At 29.8% G+C, this 18,150-nt stretch overlaps 5 protein-coding genes across 7 annotated transcripts; 2 read left to right on the top strand and 3 right to left on the bottom strand.

Moving 5' to 3' along the window:
* The first annotated feature begins 3,275 nt into the window (after positions 1–3,275).
* On the top strand, positions 3,276–4,976 carry LOC101213112. The gene has a single exon (XM_004142786.3). The coding sequence runs from the start codon at positions 3,491–3,493 to the stop codon at positions 4,292–4,294; it is 804 nt and encodes a 267-aa protein (XP_004142834.1). The 5' UTR covers positions 3,276–3,490; the 3' UTR covers positions 4,295–4,976.
* Positions 4,977–7,856: 2,880 nt separating this feature from the next.
* On the top strand, positions 7,857–9,122 carry LOC101213037. Of its 2 annotated transcripts, none has more exons than XM_031885252.1 (2): positions 7,857–8,239; positions 8,846–8,952. In XM_031885252.1, the coding sequence occupies exons 1-2, from the start codon at positions 7,957–7,959 to the stop codon at positions 8,932–8,934; spliced, it is 372 nt and encodes a 123-aa protein (XP_031741112.1). In that variant the 5' UTR covers positions 7,857–7,956; the 3' UTR covers positions 8,935–8,952. The 2 variants fall into 2 exon arrangements, with proteins under 2 accessions (XP_031741112.1, XP_011655362.1); XM_011657060.2 differs by having other exon boundaries at positions 7,869–8,239; positions 8,865–9,122.
* A 314-nt stretch (positions 9,123–9,436) lies between these two features.
* Positions 9,437–10,710, bottom strand: LOC105435517 (CASP-like protein 4D1). Of its 2 annotated transcripts, none has more exons than XM_031885249.1 (3): positions 10,492–10,700; positions 10,283–10,403; positions 9,437–9,865 (listed from the first exon to the last, which is right to left on the bottom strand). In XM_031885249.1, the coding sequence occupies exons 1-3, from the start codon at positions 10,638–10,640 to the stop codon at positions 9,671–9,673; spliced, it is 465 nt and encodes a 154-aa protein (XP_031741109.1). In that variant the 5' UTR covers positions 10,641–10,700; the 3' UTR covers positions 9,437–9,670. The 2 variants fall into 2 exon arrangements, with proteins under 2 accessions (XP_031741109.1, XP_031741110.1); XM_031885250.1 differs by lacking the exon at positions 9,437–9,865 and adding an exon at positions 9,878–10,104 and having other exon boundaries at positions 10,492–10,710.
* A 2,199-nt stretch (positions 10,711–12,909) lies between these two features.
* LOC116403773 (CASP-like protein 4D1) lies at positions 12,910–15,464 on the bottom strand. The gene is made up of 3 exons (XM_031885330.1): positions 14,736–15,464; positions 14,518–14,638; positions 12,910–13,418 (listed from the first exon to the last, which is right to left on the bottom strand). Exons 1-3 carry the CDS (start codon positions 14,993–14,995, stop codon positions 13,215–13,217), a joined length of 585 nt encoding a protein of 194 aa, XP_031741190.1. The 5' UTR covers positions 14,996–15,464; the 3' UTR covers positions 12,910–13,214.
* A 675-nt stretch (positions 15,465–16,139) lies between these two features.
* On the bottom strand, positions 16,140–17,344 carry LOC101212796 (CASP-like protein 4D1). Its single transcript, XM_004142705.2, has 3 exons — positions 17,135–17,344; positions 16,916–17,036; positions 16,140–16,541 (listed from the first exon to the last, which is right to left on the bottom strand). Exons 1-3 carry the CDS (start codon positions 17,293–17,295, stop codon positions 16,329–16,331), a joined length of 495 nt encoding a protein of 164 aa, XP_004142753.1. The 5' UTR covers positions 17,296–17,344; the 3' UTR covers positions 16,140–16,328.
* Between the last annotated feature and the right edge of the window lie 806 nt (positions 17,345–18,150).

Raw genomic sequence — 18,150 nt, 5'->3', positions numbered from 1 at the left:
AATAAATGAATTTACGACATTTTTAAACTGTCATTAATACGCCAATGATGACAGTTATTTGTTGTTATAATATAAAATATAACAGTTATTTGTTGTTATAAAATAGTAATTAACGACATTTATTTTCTGTCATGAAAAAACTTATTGCGACAGTTTTCGAAAACTGTCATAGAATGACTTTCCATGACTCCCGCTTCTATGACTGTAAATAACTGTCACGAATTTTATTCGCGACAGAAAATAACTGTTATCGTAGACCACTTTTCTTGTAGTGATGCCTTAACTCTCACCCAACTTGTTCTGTGTTGGTTTAGAAGGAAATCATGATCCCTTTTTGTATTTGGGAGAAATTTTATCTCTATTGCTTTATTGGTTCTACAGGTGTTAGGGAAATATTTCTTCAACAAAAGGCTAACAAATTAATTCTTCCGAAGGATGTTGACATGGATGGCTTGTTGGCAACTTTACCTTTGTGGATTGCTTATGTGTACAACCTATTTAGCATTTCTCCCTAACATCCCCCTCAAACGAGAGGGTAGATTAAATACTTCGAGTTTGACACTTAAACACTGAAGATGAGTGTGTGTGAGGGGTTTAGTTAAGCAATCAACTAGTTGATTAGAGGATGGAATATAACGAACTACAAGTGCACCACAAATGACTTGGTCTTGAAACAAATGAACATCAATCTCAATATGCTTGGTTCTAGCATGAAAGGCAGGGTTTGCTGCAAAGGCACCCGCATCTAAATTGCCATACCAAAGAATTGGTTTAACTGAGTTTGAGACATTAAACTCCCGAAGTAGTTGTTTCAGCCAAATTATTTCAAAGGTAGCATGTGCACACTACAACAAAAGTGGCGTACTATGACAATTGTATACATCCCAAATTGAATTGAGGGAAGAAAAAACTGTCATAAATGCCAAAAATCCGCGTTTTTGGCAAAAAAAAAGACGAAAATTTTTTGGATTTTAAGAATTTATGACCGTTCTTTTTTTGCCATAAATCTATTACACCTTTTAACTATCATCAAATATAAATAATAAAAAAATATTTATTTTAAATTAAAAGAAAAAGAACGAAAAAAAAGAGGGGGAATTGTGCCTTTACGAGAAAACCACTTTTCTTTTCTCAATTTTCTAAAAAAAAAAAGTTTTTCCTTCACCTTCCAATCGCACGATTTCCCTTCTCCACCACATGTTATCAACTACCCACAGTGGTCTCACACAGGTCGTCGATTCCCCTTCTCCACCAGGCTCCTCCGCTCGATGATAGCTCAAGGTGCTTATTGCAGTGAATGCTCCTCCGTGCAATTTTGCTCACAGTGAAGGCTTCTCCATCTTATGCTTATTCACAATGTTCTTTTCTTCACAATTGTCTCACTCATATCAAAACCCTCCTACGTCCGTCGTCGTCGTGCCTTCTCTTACCTACTGCCCTCTCACTCTTCAGACCATCAACCATCTCCTAACTTCATCGTCAATTTTTTTGTATTTTTTTAAAAAATTATAGTTGGCAAATTATCTAGCAATTAGATTCAAAAAATATTTAGTATATAACAATATTTAAAAAAAGGTTACAAATATAGAAAAATTTGTCAAAATCTATCACTAATAGACCATGTTGTAAAATATTGGTCTATCACTGATAGAACATATGAGTCTATATCAGCGATAGAAGTTTATTATTAATAGATTTTGCTATATTTGCATTTTTTAAAATATGGTTACTATATACTTAACTATTATTTCTAAAATTGTCACTAATGATAATTACCTTTTTGAAAAAATCTCGAATTTAAATTATAGCTAAAACTAAAAGCAATTAATTATAAAATAATTGAAAGTTTAGAATATTCATAAAATTTATGGTGTTGTAATTATCTTCGCCTACACTCCCTCGTGTGCCCTTTGTCGCATTCACTGCATTTTTGTCTTTGATCGCCACTCCAACACGATCCATTTAAACACCTTACTCTTCAAAAAAACTTACTGCCTACTACAAAAATTCCTTATGAATGACCATTTTCTATTCCAAACATAGGTCTCACACTTACAAATGTTTGATACATTTGAAATTGTACGTGAAAGTCATAACATACCATAGAATCAGGGTCAAAGAGGTAATAATAAAGGAAGGCGCTAGGGAATTTGCTATCAAACTTATTAATTTCATTTTTTTCTATAATTCTAACTAGTTTTCCAAATTTTGTCATTCCGTCCAATTCCCCAATAAAGAATTAGAACAGAGGTGTACACCGGTTGGTTGGATTCAATTTTTTTTTTACTAAAACGCAATGGAATTGACTGTGATAGGTTTTGTAAATGTTCAAACTAATTTCAATCGTTAATAAGTATAAATCGGTCGTCGACGGGTTGTTTTTGATTGAGTTTATTCTTAAAACTTTAAAAAAAAAATTGTAATTTGGATTTTGCCTGAACCAACCCCTCCAATTCCCTATTCTATTTGACGAACTACCTTTAGTTTGATCAACTTTGGTTAATCGACTTGATTTCTTGATTTGTGATGCACACCCCAATTGGGTGAGAAATTCACTCACCTGTAGACTCAAAATTTTAGATGACATATAATTTTTAAAAACTTACTTCATAGATCTTTAAATATATTTTGTAAAGATACGGGGACTAAAAAATACATTTGAAAAGCAGAATGACTATACGAAGCTATCAACACAATTCAAACCCTACAAAATTTCACACATATATTCTTCTAATGGCAGAAAATAAAATGATAAAAATTAAAAGAAAAAAATAAAATTGGTTTATTCACAGATGTAGAAGCTTCTTGCTTCTCTTCGAAGATATGATGGAAGCAGCAGACTACAAAGTCAATTGTTATTTAATTGGAAAATAACTTGTAAAATTATACTTAGGAAGTTCTTGGAAAAGCAAAAGAAAAAATTGGTAAAAAATCATAAATGCAAGTTTGTTAGAACAAAAAGAAAATTTTTTGCTATTTATAATACTTTTACTACAAATTTGAAAAATATATTGGATTTTCCTAAATGAAAATTATTGTTATAGTTTAACTTTATATATTGAATATTTTGTTATGTTTAAAGATAATTATAGCTAGGCAATAAAAAAAAATGTAACTAGAGTCGAACAACAGTAGTAATAAAGTAAAGTGTGACAGAAATAAAATTCTAGGAAAAAAAACAGTAAAAAAAGAACAGTCTAGACTCTACCAATTAGGGAATTGTCATTGTGCCACGTGTAGGGCAGCCAACTTCTCAAAGAAGTGCTTGTGGAAACTGCAACTTCTCAAAGAAGTAGACCCAACTTGGAAAGGACCGCGTAACTTCACTAACGAGTAACCTTATAAATACATAGTCAAGCCAAGACCAAATGAAAATCATTCCTACATCAACAATTTGCAACTTCATCTCAAGTGTCATCTCCAATATCCACTCTCTGTGTTTTCTTCCCCCTGCACATCGAAAATCGTTTCTCTACCAGACACTCCAGAAATGGCAACAAAGAAGTTCAGAACTAAAAGCCACAAGCATGAACTTCAGCTCAAAAGCTACACAAAACCATACATTTGCGATGGCTGCAAGGAGCGAGGCTTTGGTTCTAGATACCGCTGTGAAAAATGTGATTACGATCTCCATCAATACTGTATGGAAACTACCCCATCAACTTCCCACGACTTCTTCCCCAATTCCACCTTCAATTTATACACAACCCCACCAAAAGCTTGCCACAAACACTGCAAACGCCGATGTGATGCTTGTCGAAAGCCGATCAACGGCTTCGTGTACCATTGCAAGAAGGATGATTTAGATCTTCACCCATGTTGTAGAAATCTGAAGAGAGAATACACAATCAAAGGAGAAGGAGAAGGAGAAGAAGAATTGAAGTTCATTCTTCACAAGAATATGAAACAAAAATGCTTGTGGTGCAATAAGAAGAGCATCAAAGAAGGTGGCCGTAGTAATGGATGGTCTTATATCTCGAAGTGTAACAGGTACCATGTTCATGTCACTTGTGTCACTGAAATGTTTTTGGAAGTATGGAACAACAAAAATGAGACTATCAACAAGATCAATTGCAATGTTAAGGAAGACAACCTCAAAGCTCTGGCTCTTCACAAGGTGGATCTTAAAGAAATTCAAGCGAAGAAGAACGGGCATGGAAAAAGTGGGAAAAAGTATTGGAAAATCCTCAAGGTCATTCTGACCATTGTTAGTATTGTTCTTGGAGAACCTACCATGATTGTTGCCTCTTCGCTCCTCGAAGCCTTGCATGCTGTACTGTCAAATATAATTTAAATCTTTCCTTTTGTTTTGAACTCTTATGTATAAATTCATTTTAAAGTTATATGAGTACCATTCTGCCGCCGTAGCTACTCAGATCCACCACCGCTCGTCCAGATCCTCAATCTCCTTTCTGTTCGTCGGTCTCTGCTTTGTTTGTGTAAGCATCGTCCATATCCGCTGCCAAACAGAACGCCAGTACTTAAGACACCGTCGACCAGACATACGCCTCCCCGTTCTTCAGACACCACAGCCCAAACCCTTCTTGCAAAGTGATCAGATCCGCCGCCCAACTCAATCCGCTCGTTCTTCATCTCCATTTGTGGTTTTTTATTTTAGAAATGCTGGTCTTCATTTGAAAATTCAAAGGTTTCGAGCCGGTTCGGTTCAGCCTCTTTGGTCAGGTTTATTCAGTTTGGTTCGGTTTTCAGTTGGTTTGATTTTTTTGTTTTTTTCTTTTGCCATTTATTTGTGTGTAATGTCAAGAAATATGGTTTGTGTTAACATGTATTGTCTAAACTATCCAACTTTACTACCTTGCCCTTTGGATAGTTGATCCACCAAACATGTATTAGTGATAATAATACCAATAAGTTTTGTCCAGTACAAGTATGTATTGGGATTTTTGTCTTCACCTTGTAGTACCTAAATTTGTAAACAAATTATTAAATAAATAAAGTGTTACTTTTTTTATATATATATTAATGGATGTTATTTAATCATTACTATAACTCAACTCCAACAAACTAATATTCAATATTATTTTATCTAACTTTGCATAATATATGACAAGGATACGAGTGTATGTTCACGAAATAACTTAAAAAGTCTATATAGTACGCGAAAAATGTTGATTGTCTTCCTTGATAACACTATTAATACGACACACTTTATAAGTTTTATAAATATACCAATAGTATCGATTCGATTCTTGTTTTGGTATTTGGATCTTATAACCGCTTCGTTTTTCTTTTGCCTCAAAGTTATTTAATTAGTCTATTTGGTTTGGCTTGTTTTTTATATTCTTTAGAACTGAGTAAATTGAAGTGGTGTTTCGAGAGGCTTAGATTGTTGAATAGATAATAACGAAATTTGTTTGGAATTGATTTGGGGAGGTAAATAATGGAGTATGAATGCTTTGGAATTGGTAGCTTATTATTTGGCCATTTAGTCCTCTGTTTGATCTTCTTAGGATTGCTATATAACTTAATTTATCAATTCTAATAGCTATACTTACAAAGTCTCCAACCTGTTCAAGATTTGCTATTTCTTGTGGTTAATTTTGTCTTTGGATTGATGTCAAAAGTTAAATCTAAAACTTGTCTTCTTTTTTATAGGTTTGTTTTCTTTTACGAAACTTGTTTTCTTGAGCATGCATGTAAGTTGATGGTACTATACCTTTAAATCTTCTTATGTCTGAGTTTCATTGCTGGTGGTTAATTACCTAACTAGGTACTCTCTCCTATTTTTGAATTTGTGTGTTGTGTTGGGTAGTTTAAACCAAAACTTGATATTTGTGAATATATCAAGCATTATGTTAAAACCCATTTTTCTAGTAGTAAACTCGAACAACACAGCACAAATTCATAAATAGGAGAGTACACAGTTAGGTAACCACTAACAATGAAGCTCAGACATTCTCAAAAGATTTAAAGGCATAGTACCATCAACTTACATGTTCAAGGAAAACAAATTTCCTAGTATAAGAAAACAAACATATCAAAAGAAGATAAACAAATATAACTTTAGATTTAGGGCCATTATAATCGATGGCAATTTTAGAAAAAATAATTAAATATATATTAATATTTTTTAAAAAATTACAAATATAGCAAAATCAATTAGTGATAGACTTCTATCGCTAATAGACTCTTATGTTCTATTAGTGATAAACCATGTTGCAACGTTGGTCTATCAGTAATAGACTTCTATCATTGATAAACTTTGATAAATTTTGTTATACTTGCAACTTTTTAAAAATGTTGTTATATACTTAATTAGTTTGAATCTAATTACTATATTTCCAATTATCCCGTAAATTTAACTCTTATCATGCGGGAGAAATAGAAAATTTTAACAAAGACTTTCAAAGTATAACTATTAGAATTGATAAATTAAGGTATATAGCAATGGAAAAAGCAATACTCATAAACAGAGGACTGTGTTGTTCAATGGTTTGTGTTGTTGCACTTGCAATGGTTGGAGAAGAATGATAACAAATCACAAAAGTGGATTCCATCCTATACTATACTGTGCTTGTCATAGGTATTGCTTTCTGATTTGTATTTATTGTGGGGAGAAAATCTGGCGTCGAATCACTCTAAATTACCTTAAAATCATCTCAAACACGTATAAAATTGATTTGATTTTGAAAATTTAAATTTTAAGAGTTGCAATATAGATGTGAGATACTTGCAAGATAAAAAAAAACGTGTAAAATCACCATAAATAACAGGTATAAAATTGATTTGGAGTTGGGTAATCAAGTTTTAAAGCTGCAAAATATTTGCGAGAGGTGTACGAAATGTTTGCAAGGTTAAAAAATAGCTAAAGAAACTCATTGAACATGTTTTAAACCCACCCTAAAATCACCTAAAACAAGTATATAATTGATTTAGAGGAGTGTTTCAAATTTAGACATTGCGAAACATTTGCGAGATAAAAAATAGTAGCTACAAAACTTCATTAATCATGTTGTAAAAATTATCATTTTGAGTTATGTATTTCAAATTTAACATTTTAAAATATTTGAGAAATGTCTATGAGATACAAATACAATAGCTAAAAACTTTCTAGTGTAAAATCACATAAAACAAGTATATAATTGATTTAGAATTTGACATTTAAAGTTTGAAAGTTGCAAGATGTTTGCAAGCTACAAAAACAATATAGAATTGCTAAAAACTCTATCAAACACATGTTGTAAAATCATCATAAATCACCTAAAACAAATATAGAATTAATTTGGAGTTGGATATTTTAAATTTGGACATTGTTAGATGTTTGTGAGACGTGTGCAAGATACAAAAACAATAGCTAAAAATTGCCTAAAACTTAAATAGAAGCATCATAAATCACATAAAACAAGTATATGGTTGATTTGAGATTGGACATTTGAAGTTTGGATGTTACGAGTTTTTGTGAAATGTTTGAAAGATGTCTATGAGATGTTTGCGAGATAAAAAAAAAAAAAAACAAGGAAACCTTGCTAAATGTGTAAGAAACAATCCTAAATTATTTAAAATAATTATAAAATTCATTTTGTATTATACATTTAAGAATTATCTTTAATAAAAAGATATAGAATTCATCCTTAAATTTTGATGTGAGTAGATTTTGGACTTTTCTTATCCCATTTTATGCTTAAATTCTAACTTTTTAAAAAACAATCTCAAAAACATATAATTTCCTCACGCCTCAAATTAATTTCAAAAGTATGAAAAACAAATCCTAAGAAGTTAATTCCACAGAAACGACATGTCGATTAAACAATGGAAAGGAAACGTGGTGCGAATATGCGATACGATGAGTCGAAATAGAGTATTGTAAAAGTACCAAATTCTTAAACCAAAACCGGAACCGCAAGGTTGGGATCGAAAATGGAAGCCCTGATTTAAAAGCGAATCAAAATCCGACAAAATTGAAGGCATTAGAGAGAAATTTAAAGGAAAATAGAGATGATTCAAGTTGCATTGAAGCTTGTATTGGCCGAAATGGCTTTGATTTTGGCTCTGTTGTTCAAAAATCCATTGAGAAATTTGATAGTGAAGGGATTGGACAGATTGAAACAGGGGAGAGGTCCTTTGGTGGTGAAGTCCGTCGCCGCCACGATGTTGGTCGTCTTTGCCTCAGCCCTTTACAATGCGGCAGCAATCAACCGGCGAGTGGCGGAGGCCGGCATCCTCAACCAGACTGATGAGATTCTCGTGGCGTACCGCCTTCTCGAAACCTACACGATCGGTGAGCTTTAATTATTTGGAGTTTGGACTTCGAGATTTTAAAACTGGGAAGCCTAAAAAAATATAATTTTAGAAACTTAAAATTTGGTTAAACGGTAAACCTTTTTATAAAAATATAATTATAAAAAAAGACAAATTATTTAGCTTCTATATAATAAAATTTACCAAATGTTCAATCTTTTACCATTTTTATTTTTATTTTTTCTACTCTCATATAAATACAAATACAAATAGAGAATAGTCTATCTTAGTTAATCAATATTTTACTATTTTTTTAAATATAATAATTTATTTTCTATATTTAAAAATAAGCCATCAATTATTTTTAATAATTTGAAGAGAATTATAATTTAATATTTGTCTGATATAATATTATAAAATTTTTATTAAATGATAGATACTATATTCTCAGTTTTATTAAATTAGTCAGACTATATTCTAAAATTAGTTAATTAGACCTTGCTTTTAACTTAAAACTTGAACTGAAAACTAAGGAATTGAAATATATATATTTTTAATAAAAGTATTTAATGTATATTGGGTTTTTTAAATAAAGAAAAAGAAAAAAAAATAAAAATTTTAATTAGAAGAATGTGTTTATGATTAGGGAATATGTTTGGCAACAGGTTTCTCGTTATTCCTTGCATTGATTATAGACAGAATACACAATTATATAAGAGAGCTTCATCGACTTAGAGCCACCTTGGAAGAAAGATTTAAAGTTCTCACATAACAATGTTGTAGTCTTTGTTTTTTTTTTTTTCTTTTAACTTTAAGATTCAGCCTGTATTATCAAAATGAATTCAATACAATGATAACTAACTAAAGAAGTATGATATGAACATATATTAATTAATAAAAGAGTGATATTCTTTTTTCTTGTAGTTTTAGTAATTTTTTTATACTGAACAATTTTCATAATGCTTGCTAAATCAAATCTTAATTAAAAGAAAGTTACTCAAATCGATTTTAAGTAACATAATTTTTTGTTTTAGAAAAATAAATAAATAAATAAAACTAGGGTGTTGTCTTAGCTGCAATATTGCCTATGTAGATAGTTGTCCATTCAAAATATTATAGGTCATGTGACAATATATTTTAAAACAATTGAATTGGTTTTTAAATTTTTTAATGTATAAACAAAGTAATGATGCATAGAATACATAATCATTATATATATAATATGTTGAAACATCAATTAACCAGAAAGTTTTAAGTTGATGAATAATTCATTAACAAAATAAAGAGCAAGAGAGTTAAACAAAAAGAGTCTACCACTAACCAAAAGCATAAAATTACATGATACAAAATTCCAAACTCCAAACTCCTAATTACTATTCTACATTACATGACACAATCAAATAATTTCGTAAAAAAAGAGAACAAAGATTGTTGTATAAATTTCCTAAGAGAAAGAAGAGAGAAAAGAAAACTAATTAGGTTTGTTAGAAAGAGCTAAAGAAGAAAGTACAGAAATGATAGCACTACATAAAAATGCAAGAAGAAGAAGCGCAGCAGCTGCATTGCCTTGGTCAAAAAACGAGCTCCATTCGCTCATATTCGCCTTCAAATCTATGCTTGAACCCAACGCCGCCGCTGCTCCCGCCAACAAAACGTAGGACAATATCTAACAATAAATAACAATTCATCTTCTTCAATAATAACTAAGACTTTCCATTTTGTACCATTATTAAATACCATTCATATAAACATATATTTTTTCAATTTTAATAAGTTTGGTTTATGGAAAAGCTTAACTTTTAAGTCAGATGCCTATGGAGGTGAAGGCCTCTCTTTCTCCCCTTTCATTCTCTATTCTCTTGGGACGTTTTTCATTTAATTTTACAGGAACAAGATGGAGATTTTCTGTCAAAAATTAGAAGGGAGTCGAGTGTTCTAATTTCAATTTCTTAAAATATGTACTTAATATTAGGTTATTTATTAGTCTATAAATAAGGTTTTAATTTTAATATGCATCCAAACTTGTTTTCTGGTTCTAAAAGAAAAAAGAAATTAAAACATATGTTTAAAAGATATATAATACCTTATCACCATAGAAGTCGAATAAAATACTGCCATCGGTCTTGGTTATAAGACGATAAAGGGATAAGGCAATTTGCAAGAGATTGAATGCACCTCCAACTATGATGGTTGCCATTGCAAACCTATATATAGAAATTTTAAATTTTCATAAATAAATAAATCATGAAACTCGATACACATAAATAAGTAAAAGTAGAAAAAATAAATTACCTATAGGAATTGACATTATGGAAATGAGATTCACTATTTCCAACAGTTTTGGAATTGGTACCCAAAACTATGATGGAAATTAAAAGAAAAGCAAAAATAAGAACTCTCAGCACAAAAGAAGCAATTTTTGTACCCATTTTTGCTTCCATTTTTTTCTAATGAATTTAATATCTTTTATTTCTCAATCTCAACTTTCTTTTTTTTTCTGTTGAGCTTTTATAGCTCCAAAAGAAAGTAGACTTTTTATTTTAATTTTTGGGTCTTTATTTTTTTATAAAGATTAGAATTATGCCTAAATTTTGTTTTGGTTTTAGTTCCGACGAAGAAAATAATGGAGAATTGGGATTGTCATTGAAGACTTTGATATGTAAGAGAAGTCTGAATAGTCAAACAAAGAGGCTTAAAAAATCTAGTAATGATGCCAATTAATTGATGCTCTTCATATTATAAGTTAGACCAACATTAAAGAGCAAGTTGGCTACTTGTTATTGCTGTGATTTTTCTCTTTTCCATCTGGATATATGCAAAATGAAGGTGGACGAATAGAGTAGGATGTTTGAACAAATAGATTAAAAATGTATTTGAAAATGATTTTTAAATGATTATCCTTATTCTCTTGTGTTATCTTCAAAATCACATTAAACCATCTTCCTGGAATTAAATATTAAATTAATTTTGATTAATTATAAATGGAGTGATTTCACTCCTACAAAGATCATCAATAAACAAGTTTATACACCTCAAATTTAATATTTCTTTCTTTAGTTTCAAATGTTTTTTATTTCTTCTTATTTTACTTTTTTTAAAAAAAATAATTATACAAACTATTTCTAAATATAAAAAACTAAATCAAAATATTTTTGTTATATTTATAAATAATTTTAAAATTTTTGTAATTTAAAATAAATTTTCTAATTATTAAGTCTTCTTCATTTTCTTCTGCAAGGGTGGAAATTTTGGATTATTCTTAAACTTCTCTATTTCTTTTCTTTATTTATTCTTTTCTTGGATGTCATCTTCAATTGCACAAATTGATTCAAGGATGGTACAACTTTAGTATTTGGAAAGGATTCACATTGATAATCTAAAATGCCCCCCCAAAAAAAAAACTTAGAAGCTGACTTTTGAGTATTCAAGCAAAGGGGCTGTAAATGTAATCATTTTGGCAACTTCTTCGTTGACTTTGACCCTAAAAAATAATGGGTATTCTTTAGTTTGAGTTTAACTAAATAGTCTCTTAGACATCCTTAATTATGAGAATCTAATTTATGCATCTAATATTCGTAAAGGTATATAGAAAAAATTAGATGTACCTAAATATACTTTTTTTCATAAACATAATATTAAATATTATTAAATGTAGCAACAATAATAATATTATATATAAAAGTATATTAATGATATAATGGATGGAATGTGTAATGATGGAAAATGATTTATAACGTGGAAGTTTCGTTATAGTTTGATTAAGGAATTGAATGTTGTTGATGCAGTTCGCCACCTTGTGTCTCGTGTAAGGTATGGTATCTCGTATTGTCAAGTCGCCTACTTATCATCTCGCTATTGATTATCTGGCTGATGGAATAAAACGTCAAATAGTCAAATCGCCAAGAACCAAATCCTAGTTATCTCACCTGGTCAAATTGCAAGCTGCAAAATAGAAACAAGTTAGAAAATGGCTGAGTCACGGATCACACTCTCTTTATGACGTTTTGTAGGTCTACTCTCTTTGCACAAACAGTTTGATCATCTCGTCATCCCCAAGATAAAATAGCTTCGTTGTTCAATTAGTTTTGCACCAAAACTAATTGGAATTCACAGCACTCAAGAAGACATTGTATTACTCGTTATACTGGAAGAGATTTTGGGAGAGAATGAAATTGGTCGTATATTTTATGTGTTATGGGAAGTGAAGAATGAGACCATACATATAGTAGTAGGGAGGCAACCAACACTCATAAAATTAAACATAAAATATAAAATTTGATTATGTTATTTATTTAGTTTCGATTTTGAAACAAAATAAAACACCATTTAATTAGATAACAGTTTCGGTTTTGGAAAGTAAAGAAAACCGTTTATAATAAAGAAAAAGTTTGAAGGTAGTTTTAGCAAATATATATATATATATTATTTTATGGCTGGTTCCGCCTATCGAATAGGTGGTTATAGCGACATGCCTGACATATTTACATTTGTCTATCTCCTCATTTCTTTCAAAACTTGTGCCCTTAAGGCCCAAACCCATAGATGGATCTATGAGTATATAAGGAGACTTCCACATTGCTATCTAAGCAACGTGGGAATACACGTTTTGAATAAAATAATAATCAATATTTTCTTTCTCAAATTTTTCATTCAACCATTATTATTATTAATTGAAAGTTCTTTGAATATGAAAGAGACAACAAGTGGAAATGAATATTAATATGCTCTCAAAAGCTTAAAGTTTATGAGTAAAGATAAATTTGATATATAATATCTAACACTCTCTCACCCCTGTGACTAAAAATATACAAGAAAGACGTAAACAAGTGAAAGTGAATATTTATTTTGACGAAAATAACGATACAGAAAATTGAACACATGAACTCCCTTCCCTTCATCTTGCTGATTCAAAAACTTAAATGAATGTGTGAAGACAAATTTAATTAAATCACCTAACAAAAATCAAACTAATTTGACAGTTATATATTTGAAGAAATGATTATGAATGAAAGAGGCTATCTAATGAGAGCCAAGGAAGAGAGAACTGAAACAATGGCAGCACAAACAAACGCAAGGAGAAGAATAGCAGATCCAGCATTGGCTTTGTCAAAAAATGAGTTGAAATAAGTGCCCTCAAGCAGCTCTTTAATATTCACTCTCAAGTCGATCCCCGCCCCTAAACCCGCTGACGCCCCCGATAATAGAAGGTACGTTAACAACTGCACACGTACAAAAATATCATTCTAAAACATCAAAACCAGTTATCCATAATAATTAAGAAAAATAACATTGTCTATATATTATGGATCCATCCTCAATAGGAACCACTAGTTGAAATTTGTGAGGTTTCTCTATACTTTTCTTGAAACCTAGCTGTATGTTGTATCCCTAAATCTAATTAATATGAAATATGAAATATAATATTTCAAACTAAACAAAAAGGTCACTACCAACCAACCCAGCTCCAGCATTTCTTGTTCTCCTTTTCGTTATCTTCTATGATACATTGTTCTTTTCTTTTTCTTTTTCTTTTTCCTCCCTATATCAAACGTTAAAATCCATCTAACTAAACCATGTTTTAATTAACTTAATTCGAAAGATTAGTTAACAAAAGGAAAATGACAGGGATAACTCAGAACTCACGAAGGTTAGGTCGTTATTGAGTTTATGTTTTGTTATTTGTTCGGGTTGGGTTAACTTTTTTTTTCTCTTTTGAAATTGGATTAGGTCGTTGAACCAACTCAATCTAAATTATTTATATATTAAATATTAGAAAAAAATTCAAAAATAGAAAATTTGCTTGTACACTCCATAGAAAAAATTCTCCAGAATGCAACGTTCATTACTTTTAACTTTTTCATGCAAGATAAATATTTTGTTAATTTTTCTATTTTTAAAATTTTATCTAAAAACTATGTTATTTACTTTAAGAGGGATAAATTTGTGAATTTTTAATTATTTTCTTTAAAAAATATGTGTTTGTTTAAAACTTGTAATAGTTATGATGTATAATTAGTATTTAGAATTTGAGTTTTATGAAATTTTAGGCATTAAACACATACATATATGAATTTAAGTATTTTAAAAAAAATTCCTATAACCAAACTGACTTGGGTTATAAAGACTTTGTTGAGTTGCAACCAAAGATAGTAAAAAAAGAAAACCATCAACCCAACACAACTCAATTACTTGGTCCATGTACACTGGTAGATTTCTCGATTTGGGTTGATGGAAAATAAATCGCACCTAACCTGAACGATTTAAGTTGAAACATGACGAAAAAGAGAGAAAATAGGATGAAAAAAGTATGATGATCACCTGATCGCTGAACATATAGAAAAGTGGAGTTCCCTCGCCATTAGTAATAAGATGGTAAATGTTGAAAACAATTTGAAGGAGACTTAAAGCACCTCCTATAACAGCAGTTGCTACCAAATAACTGTGACATATTTAAATTCAAAACACACTAATTAATTACTACACAATAACAACAACAACAATAACCAAAAAAAAAAATAAAAAATAGTAAGACTTACCGATAGGAAGCAACATTATTGAACTTAACTTTAACTTCACCAACAGTCCCGTCGATCAAAACAGTTTTAGAGTTGGTAGCAACAATTAAGAGAGAAATAAATGTCAAAATAAAGGTTAAATTTCTCAAAATAAGAGAAGCAATTCTTAAACCCTTTGAAGCCATTGATCTTTTCCTTCCTTTCCCAGAAATTTTTATGAAATTTTTAGCACAAATATTCAATACCCTTTTGCTTCTATATATATATATATGTAAAACCATGTGAAGATATCCAAAAAAAAAACAGCCTATATACAAACTTATTGGTCTTTTCTAGGCTAAATTTTTTCATTAATTATGTTATGATATCATTATTTTAAAAAGAAATAAAAACATGCAAGCTGTAGAATTATATTATAAAACTAGGGGAGTATATATATATGTACACAATGTTGTGTTTATGTCCCACTTCATTTAGTTAATCTTCTTTTTTTTTTTTTATTAAGATCGGTTTTTAACTATTCTCTCTTAATCGAGTTGTACTTGGGTGTGGCTGATTGTTGAGATTTTGCTCCTAGTTTTTTTGTTTCTATTATGCTTATGGTCTTGGAGTTTTTAATTGGCTTTTGGCTAGTTGTGATATTTTAATCTTTTATTATAGGTGTCTAAATTTTATATATTTAATAAATTCTTAGAAAACACTACTTAGTCTTATTTAAAATATGAAATGTATTTATAATTTTAAAGACAACCGGTTAAGTAAATTTCAAATGGAAAAATTTTATATATTCATAAAATTTAAATTATAAAATCCATAAAAAGTAATACTTCTTCCCCGATTTATATTTTTATTTCAAATTAGAAAAATAAATAAATAATGATAATGACAAAACAGTCTGAAATTTGATAAATACTTATGAAATAAATAAGATAATATGTATAAATACACAAAATGATTGATAGAATGTAGGATGATGGAAAATGATTTATAATGTGGAAGTTTCATTATAAGTTGATTAAGGAATTGGATATAATGATTGGTTGAAAGGTATAAATATGAAAAATAGTTAACAAGTGGAAATGAATATTAAGTATGGTGTTAGGAGGTTAAAACTTGTGGGTGAAAATAAATTTGATACAGTATGTAAGACCCTTTTGATCCAGCCACTTGAAAGATGTGAAAGAGTTAAACAAGTGAAAAACAAATATTGATTTGAACGAAAATAACAATGTGGAAAATTGAACACGGAAACTGTTCGGACCACTCATCCACCTAGGTGCCAACTTCACCCCCATTGACTCAAAGAGTCGTCGATGGGTGAAGACAAAATTAGACAAATTTGATAGTTATACATTTTCTCTCTCTTGAGTTTAACGTGTTAGGCAAAAATTTGAATCTCTAGCTAGAATGTGGTATAGAGCGCAATTATGAGACATTAAGAACGTTGTTGATTTGAAAGGTAATACATCAACTACTAAAGAGGAGGATACATAAATACACGCAAGCCAATAAATGCACTTCCATCAACACTTCAAATAAAAAAGAAAAGAAGTCTAACACAATTAAACAAAAGTCTAACACAATTAAACAATTTGAATTCTAACTTATTATGAATCAAACAGGCTTTTTAATGAGAGCCAAAGAAGAGAGAACTGAAACAATGGCAGAACAGATAAAGGCAAGGAAAAGAATAGCAGATCCAGCATTGCCTTTGTCAAAAAATGAGCTGTAATCATCGCCATCAACCAGCACTTTAATATTTGCTCTCAAGTCGATCCCCGATCCTAATCCCGCCGATGCGGCCGATAATAGAAGGTACGTTAACAACTGCACGTACAAAAGCATCAAAACATCTAAACCAGTTGATAATAAGATAAATTACATGTATATATCTTATAAAAGTTGGGAGGTGGGATATTATATATATCCATCTTCAATTGGAATCACTAGTTGAAAATTTGTGAGGTTTCTCCATATTTTTCCTATTGTGTATCCCTAAATCTAATATTTCAAACCAACAGAAAGGTCACCACGAACCCAGCTCGAGCATTTATTTCTTCCTCTCTTTTTCGTTTTCTTCTCTGATATTGTTCTTTTCTTTCTCTTTCTTTTTCCTTTTCCTCCCTATCTCAAACGTTAAAGTCCATGTATAACTAAAGCAAAATTTAATTAACTTAATTGGAAAGTTAATGGATGATGACCTGATCGCTGAACATATAGAAAAGAGGAGTTCCCTCGGCTTTAGTAACAAGATGGTAAATGTTGAAAGCAATTTGAAGGAGACATAAAGCACCTCCTATAACAGTAGCTGCTACCACATACCTGTGACACATTTAAATTCAAAACACATCAATTAATTACAACACAATAATATTAATAATATGAATTGAACCAAAAGAAAAAGAAACAATAAGACTTACCGATACGAATTTACATCACTGAACTTAACTTTGTGTTCATTAACAGTATATTTGTAAACAGTTTTTGTGTTGGTAGCAACAATTAAGAGAGAAATAAATATAAAAATAAAGGTTAAGATTCTCAAAATAACAGAAGCAATTCTTAAACCCTTTGAAGCCATTCTTTTCCCAGAAACTTTTATGAAGTTTTCTTAGCACAAATATTCAATACCCTTTTGCTTCTATATATATATGTAAAACCATGTGAAGATATCTAAAGAAATATCCTATACGCAACTTGGTCTTTTCTATGCTAATTTTTTAATTAATTAATTATTTTATGATATCGTTATTTAAAATAATAAAAAAAATTGCAAGTTGTAGAGTTATATATTACGAAACGAGAGGAGTATATTTGGATACACATTAATGGAAAATATGATCTATACCCTATTTTCATTCATTTTTTTAACAGACTATATAGTCTTGGTGTGACATGCATCTATTACATAAATAATTTTAATTTAAGAAAAACATAAATATTTTTTAAACTAAATCTAATGAAATGTTTAACTTGATAGATTTATTATAAAAATTTAGGTTGAAATTGGCGTACTTGTAAATATTCAAAGTTTAAATTGATATTATCCTTAAAATTTATGATTTAAATTGATATATTATCCTTAAAATTTATAGTTTAAGTAAATTTATATTAATTGATAGGACTAACGTTGAAGAATTTAAATTGATTTTTTCTCAGCAAATTATTTGAAAGTGTGTCAATATCATTTAGATATAACATTATAAAACTAATGCTTAAAATTAAATTACTTTAAAGTGTAGAATAAAATTGCTATGTTTTAAAATCAAATTACTTTAGAAAAACATTAAATCACTTTACCATATATATTAAATCTCTTTTGTTTTTTCTTACAGAAAAATGGCATTTATGTCAATAATTTATCCATTAATAAATAATATTATTTGATATTTTAATGTTTAAAGTTTCAATGGATTTTAAAATTCCAAAGTCAAAC

Source organism: Cucumis sativus, chromosome 5, assembly GCF_000004075.3.
Source record: "Cucumis sativus cultivar 9930 chromosome 5, Cucumber_9930_V3, whole genome shotgun sequence".
Classification (NCBI taxonomy): domain Eukaryota; kingdom Viridiplantae; phylum Streptophyta; class Magnoliopsida; order Cucurbitales; family Cucurbitaceae; genus Cucumis; species Cucumis sativus.
The sequence above is the reverse complement of the archived record's forward strand: the minus strand, read 5'-3'. Positions and strand labels throughout refer to the sequence as shown.

Coding starts and splice junctions, on each gene's coding strand:
- LOC101213112 (XM_004142786.3), top strand. CDS start 3,491: ATGGCAACAAAGAAGTTCAGAACTAAAAGCCACAAGCATGAACTTCAG.
- LOC105435517 (XM_031885249.1), bottom strand. CDS start 10,640: ATGGAAGCAAAAATGGGTACAAAAATTGCTTCTTTTGTGCTGAGAGTT. Junction 10,404..10,491: donor CATAATGTCAATTCCTATAG/GTAATTTATTTT, acceptor TTCTATATATAG/GTTTGCAATGGCAACCATCA. Junction 9,866..10,282: donor TCGACTTCTATGGTGATAAG/GTATTATATATC, acceptor ATTTATTGTTAG/ATATTGTCCTACGTTTTGTT.
- LOC101212796 (XM_004142705.2), bottom strand. CDS start 17,295: ATGGCTTCAAAGGGTTTAAGAATTGCTTCTGTTATTTTGAGAATCTTA. Junction 17,037..17,134: donor AGTGATGTAAATTCGTATCG/GTAAGTCTTATT, acceptor AATGTGTCACAG/GTATGTGGTAGCAGCTACTG. Junction 16,542..16,915: donor TCTATATGTTCAGCGATCAG/GTCATCATCCAT, acceptor TTGTACGTGCAG/TTGTTAACGTACCTTCTATT.
- LOC101213037 (XM_011657060.2), top strand. CDS start 7,957: ATGATTCAAGTTGCATTGAAGCTTGTATTGGCCGAAATGGCTTTGATT. Junction 8,240..8,864: donor TCTCGAAACCTACACGATCG/GTGAGCTTTAAT, acceptor GTTTGGCAACAG/GTTTCTCGTTATTCCTTGCA.
- LOC116403773 (XM_031885330.1), bottom strand. CDS start 14,995: ATGGTTTTACATATATATATATATAGAAGCAAAAGGGTATTGAATATT. Junction 14,639..14,735: donor AATAATGTTGCTTCCTATCG/GTAAGTCTTACT, acceptor AATATGTCACAG/TTATTTGGTAGCAACTGCTG. Junction 13,419..14,517: donor TCTATATGTTCAGCGATCAG/GTGATCATCATA, acceptor GTACGTGTGCAG/TTGTTAACGTACCTTCTATT.